The following is a 6,407-nucleotide window of genomic DNA, read 5'->3' as shown; positions in this document are numbered from 1 at the left end:
AGAAGCACAAACTCAGAATTGGAAAGGGAAGAGATATTGTGTTCTAAACCTTTGTGCTGTGATGAATCTACTTGTTAGGTGGATTATAAATCCAGATATACCATCTTAGTTCCGGACAGATTAGACTCCACCAGCAATGACAGCAGTGAAATAAATGTCCCATCTTTTTAAAGTTCAAAAATCTCCTGGAAGCATCCAGTTTGATAGATACTGCATTGCGTTGTCTTGTACTTGTACATGGGTAGTGACAATAAAGTTGAATCTAATCTAATCTGGTAAAGAAATCCACAGTTCAGTCACAATCCATAAAATGAAAGAAAGATGGGGGATGGTTTATGCATTTACTGCATTACTCAGTTTGAAAATGTATGGTACACACAAGTACACTAAAGAATAATCAATACTGTATACAATATATGAACAAATTATTTTATTTATTTATTTATGTTTGGTTACCTCGGGGCAGCAGAAACAATTCACACTCACCTTTCAAGTTTATATAATATGAATAATGTTTCAAGAGCAATTTCTGAAAATATAACTGCTTTAGTATGCTTAGTCAGCTGTTAAGAGAAGGTAAAGTGACCATACCATGTTACTGTATGGTTCAGAAAACAGCACTCGGTCCCGAAAGGCACAGATAGATTCCACCCTCAAGAAACATAAAAACTAGTGTGTGTGTGTGTGTGATGGAGAGAAAGAAACAAAGAAACAAAGAAAGATTGGATTGGTGGTCAGAGAGAAGCAGATTAATCTTTGCCCATCAGTGTAGGCGGCCTATAAAATCTGCTGTTAATAAAGCCTCTGTATTGGACTCCCTTAAGCTGCTGCTGCGGCTCAGCGCTACAAGCTGTATTCCCCTGAAGACAAGCTTTCATTAACTCGTGTGTGTGTGTGTGTGTGTGTGTGTGTGTGTGTGACTGAGGGAACACATGCTTGTGTGTGTGCTTGTGTGTGTGTGTGTGCTTCCCTTATCAGCTGCAGCTGGTGTTCCTGCACTACAAATGGAATCAAGAGTACAGCATGCAGCCAAAGTTGCAGTATGCAGCTTTGTAACATCACATGCACAATGTATTGGCATGAGCAAACATATAAATATTGTACACTGCCTCACATCCTTTAATATAATTGAAGGATTACAGTGTAGTCTAGTGTGCATGCAAAGCTGTGTTAAAGTGTGTTTAAATTGGACTATAAAACCAGCAAACTGGGACAAAGACACAGAAAGTGAGACTGTGGCATGTGGCAGCCAGCAATGTCACACTCATAGTGGGGTTACTGGATTGGGAGAGAGCGCGCCAAGGAAAGCAGCCGTAGGTTTAGAGCCATAGTAATACGCTAAATATCAACCCCAATTGTATTGTCATAAGGACAATAATGTAGCAGAAATTAAAAATGACTTAAAAAATTAACTGTCTATATTTTATGCTTTTTTTGCCATGCTCCCAAAACCAACTAATCATAGGGAGAGTGCCCTCCTAAAAAACATAACACAATCAGTCATTTCAGAAAGTGCTGCAATATGTGACATTGTTAAAGAGTGACAAAATTCATGTAGGAAGATAGTCTAGATAGGCGCCTGAGTCAACAAAACATTGGCTTTGAATGAGCTGTTTGGAGCAAAACTGAAACTAAGCCCCACTTTTTATACAGTACTGTATGTACTGAGTTGCTAGTTAATTAAGTGCATGTATCTAAAGATGATACTGTTTTAATGCGGTGTTGATTCAAATGTGTGTTTATTTTTGAGGGGGATTACTTTTTGTTGAAGTGTGTTGCAATAATATTTAGAGGTATTTCTTTTTTGTTTGGGCGTTTTTTTTCCCCTCCCCATTTTATCAGTGAGGGTACGCTATATTTGTATGAGCTCATCTACAGTATGCTGTGAGCAGCTGAAACAGAGGCCCACAGACCATTTCACTAACCATGAACCTAACATAACAGATTAGACTGTCTTTTTTACTAGTTCTTTTTACATTTCATAGTCTTTTTTCCAAGTCAAATATACCCAGAATACTATAAAACAATCCAAGTTTAGAGTAGCACAGGACATAAAATCAAACATTAAAAGTAAGTGAATACAGTTCATCTTTTTGTTACTGTATCTATATGGGATGGTCTGCCAAGGCTGGATTTAGACAGACATTTGCCCTGCATTAAAACAGCCGTGCCCTCAGTGAACCTGTGGGACAGCTAGTTTTAACATTCTTAAACAAAAACAACTCTAATAAACCAGAAATTAATATATTCTATGGTATTTGTATTTGGTCTGTGGATCAGTTTTATGTAAGCATTGTACTGAGGAACAGTAGCCTCCAAACATTAAGCTGAAAAGCTCTAGATCCAATATTCACTCTTACTACTGCTACTGCAGAAATATCTGGATCTTTATCTGCTAAATGCTCCACTATGATTTCTGTTTGGTGTCAGGTAAATAATGTGCAGTGGTTTTTTTTAGAGCCTTTTCACAAAATAAATTAATTAATTAAAAATGCTGCCTGCTGTAAATAAAATTGAGACTCGACCAAAACGATAAAAGCTGCAGGCTGTAAAACCAAAACAATGAGAAAAAACGTGCAAAAACCCAAAGTTCTGAAACTATTCTAGGGGAGGTCATCATAAGTGGTCCACATTACATGTATTTGATTTAGTTTCAATAATAATAATAATAATATATAGTCACTAATTCAGCTTTAGGATAATGTTGAAAAATGCAGCTTCCTCAGTCTCTGAACTATATTTCAGAAATTCAGTCCTCTCTAAACGGCTTGGTCGTAAATTCCACTACTCACCTTGCGTGAAGTTATAGTGGGCAGAGAAACCGATGGCCTCCAGTTCACCATCAGCCACAAATTTGATGTACAGGTACTTTCCACTGGAGCGGACATATGTGGGGCTTTCCTGACCACAGTAACGACCAATCATGGGCGAGAAACCAAAAGGCCCATCGCGGAGCTCGATGTGGTCGAACTTGCACTCCCAGGATGGCTCGATGGAATACTTCTCATCGAAGAACAAGTCGATGCACTGTCGGGGAGAGGCTGGGGGAGGAAGAGAGGTGGTGAGATAAAAGCAGAGAAGGTAAAGCAGGATGGTTTGAAAGGGAGTAAGTGCAAGGAAAAAGCCTCACCTTCTATAATGTAGATACATTCCCTCTCAGGCGGGTATTTGTCAGGGTAGTTGGGTGAGGTGAAATACCCCCCATCAGGCTCCTTCACCCAGGTCCCACACTGCTCAGCTGGTGTCACACCAGAGTTGTTCTTCACTGGAAAAGTCATACTTACTTTCAACTTATGTTGGAGTTATTTATATATATATTGTGTTACATTAGTAAACTAGAAATACTTTTCTGGGCTGTTATGTTTACTTTTGTTCTTCAAAATTACTGGAAATACTAATTTTGCAAGAAAGGTTTATTTATCTTGCCATGTCTTTTCAAGCTGAGAGAGGATCCATCAACTGTGATTCTCTAGTGAGTGGCTACCAGCACATTCATCTATCAACCCACCCAATCTTATTTTCTGGAAATGTGACATTTGACATATGGTAGAGGATGAGGTTAGGAGGGGTAGCATGGTGAAGCAGTGGTTAGCACTATTGCTTCACAGCAAGAAGGTTCTGGGTTCAAACTTTATGGCTGACCAGGGCGCTCCAGAGTCCAAAGGCACGCAGGTTAGGCTGACAGGTGACTCTAAATTATTGGATGTGAGTAGTTGTTGGGCTCTTTGTGTCAACCCTGCTATAGGCTGGCAACCTGTCCAGGTTGTATTCCTTTCTCTCAGTGTTGGCTGAGATTGGCTGCAGCACAGTTGTTTAGTAAATGATGTCATTTTCAATTGTTAAAATAATTGCCATTTTCTATTGAGCAGCCCATTAACTGACAAACTTTCATGCTAATATAAACCATATTTGAATCGTATGGGTGTTACAGATTAGCACTGCAGTACACTTTTTGGTATACATGCACCTGTAACACAAAATACCCAAAGTCTGCTTGTGAAGGATGAACAGTAACCTGGAATAGATACCTTGAGCTTTTGCTTTGATAGATGTGGCACCAGATAGTCCAGGTGAGATGAGGCTTGCTGCTAGAACTGGGAGAGGAGAGGAGAGGAGAGGAGAGAAGCACACCAAAGGCTATGACTTTAACCATTGGCTGAAGATAATTTTCTATTAAAAACACAAAACTAGATTTTCAAATAGACGCGTAATAAGTTATGCAACGTGTTTACACTTGTGAACTTACTGATGGGCAGCAGAAGTTTGTGCACCATTTCTGTTCCCTGAGGATGAGTACCTGTGTCTCAGATATTGCCATTAAATTGAGTTGAGAAATCCGTTTGGTCAGTTCCCGCGTCCCATCAATGGGGAAATTTCGTTGTTCCGCTCATCAGCTCCTCATTAAATGGGCCAAATCCATGCGCAAAGAATTCGGCGTTGCCATCTCTCTCTCTGGCTCCCTGAGAGCTCACTGGATTACACTCCGGTCCTCCTCAGACCTTCACAATTTCTGCTCCACCTTTAGATTGAGTTAATCCTCTCACATGATATAAAACCACTGACAAAGCTGCGTCCATTGCAAAAGAGGGCCGAGGCAACTGACAGACGCCCTGTGCGTAGCCGATGTGTACGCGCATCACTCAAAAATATGTGCCTAAGTATGAGCATCGTTATCACAGTTGGTCAATTAAGTCAAATATTTTAGAAAGCTTTTTCAATGTTCTATATCCATTATCTAATACATATAAAAAAAATAAATAAATAAAAATAGATTAAAAGCTTAAATTAGGATTAAATCAAGAATGCACTCATCCACTTGGACTACATTTACTTATATAAAACCCATGCACTCTAAAGTAAATGTTGTCAACATAAATTAATCAGCAAAATTTACTTAAAGTACTGTATCAAAAAGATTGCATGCAATACTCACACTGACAATATAACATTATTTGTTATATGAGTGAATTATTATTACTGATGCATTATACATTTGAATTTTATAGTTGATTATGAGAGCGCCAATAGTGTTTGGTAGTTTGACCCATAAAAATGCATAATATTTTAGAAACTGATCAGTGTTTTGAATGCAATACCCTCATATAAACTGCACTAGCTTTGTCATATAAATGTATTCGAGTAAATGTTCCTTAAAGTAAAGTTCATTAAAAACAAAAGCTCATATAAGTAAAGGTCGTCAAAGTAAACAGCTTGAGCTTATTCCTGTCAGTGTCATGGCTGGCTTGAGCAGATCTCATCCTGCCTGATCCCGCATAGACAGAAAATGCTCTTATGGCTAGTTTTAAAAGGCTATAACAAACAACCGGTTCCTGCATACATAGGTGGCTGCATGTGCTGCTTGTTGCCTATATTGGTTATGATTACCACCTTACCATCATATTTTGTTATACTGTACTATCTGAAATAGGGTCCTTGTGAAATATACAAAACCAAAATTTGCTGGCAGAAATACAGTAATACTGTTAATGATTAATTATTAGGAAGCAAAGTATTTGCAAGCTTAGCTTAATTTACAGTAACTGTGGGGAGGGACAAATAAGAAATGAGCAAACACAGATCACAATATAGCATATTACATAATGAGGGTGTCATTATAGAATGACCTGGGATCAACAGCTGATCTGAGTTACTGGATTCTACTACTTTCATGATCAATATGCTGTATTTTAGCTTTATTTTGCTCATGGTTTTCTTACATGTTTGTTTAGATTGAATACAAACGTTGAGTGATGTTTTAACTGTATATGGACTTTTGAGTGAATTGGCCTTCAGATTAAAATCTTCTCGTTGGAGAATCACCAACTCAGGGGTATTACAGTTTTCCACAATTGTTAAAACAATAAACCCCATTCTCTGAACCAAATTCTCAATAGCCTAAACCAATTTGTCGAATAAATCACTCGTTCTGCAAAACCTTAAACAAGTTCAGGCACTTAGACTCTGTTAGCAAATCTCATGCACTCTTTTTGCTAAACTCTAAACACATTCTCACTCACTAAAACACAATTCGCACTGAGATGAACCTGTGTTGCAAAACACTAAACAGAGGACAGCAGAACTTGAACACAACTAAAGCACAGTTGTCATCGTTTACACACAACGATTCAAAGTTGTTCACATTTGTTTCTAATTATGTGATGAGATGGTATAAATCATAAGCCAGTTCAAAGTGCACAGATGGCACGGGTACATCCGTCAATTATAGATAACAATATGAGAGGTAGAGGAATATGAGGTGTTGGACAAAAAGGACGAGGAAGAGTAAGACCTCCCACCATACAGCACTGCCCTCAACCCATTAGAAAAGTTTTGCTCTGCATGGCGGTGGAAAGTCTATGACCGAAACCCATATACCAGGTAAAATCTCTTACAGGCAATGGAACTGG

General features: G+C 38.5%; 1 protein-coding gene across 1 annotated transcript in view; it reads right to left on the bottom strand.

Annotated features, from left to right (window-relative positions):
• LOC109962684 (neuropilin and tolloid-like protein 1) overlaps positions 1 to 4,572 on the bottom strand; it is a 17,299-nt gene extending 12,727 nt beyond the window's left edge. The window contains exons 1-4 of the mRNA XM_020604591.1: positions 4,247 to 4,572; positions 4,029 to 4,094; positions 3,131 to 3,265; positions 2,793 to 3,041 (exon numbers count right to left, since the gene is read on the bottom strand). Of these exons, the coding sequence (XP_020460247.1) occupies positions 2,793 to 3,041; positions 3,131 to 3,265; positions 4,029 to 4,094; positions 4,247 to 4,274 (478 nt within the window). The 5' untranslated portion in view covers positions 4,275 to 4,572. The remainder of the gene's footprint in view (positions 1 to 2,792; positions 3,042 to 3,130; positions 3,266 to 4,028; positions 4,095 to 4,246) is intronic.
• Between the last annotated feature and the right edge of the window lie 1,835 nt (positions 4,573 to 6,407).

The sequence above is a fragment of the Monopterus albus genome, unplaced genomic scaffold, assembly GCF_001952655.1.
Source record: "Monopterus albus unplaced genomic scaffold, M_albus_1.0 scaffold66.1, whole genome shotgun sequence".
Taxonomy (NCBI): domain Eukaryota; kingdom Metazoa; phylum Chordata; class Actinopteri; order Synbranchiformes; family Synbranchidae; genus Monopterus; species Monopterus albus.
The sequence above is the reverse complement of the archived record's forward strand: the minus strand, read 5'-3'. Positions and strand labels throughout refer to the sequence as shown.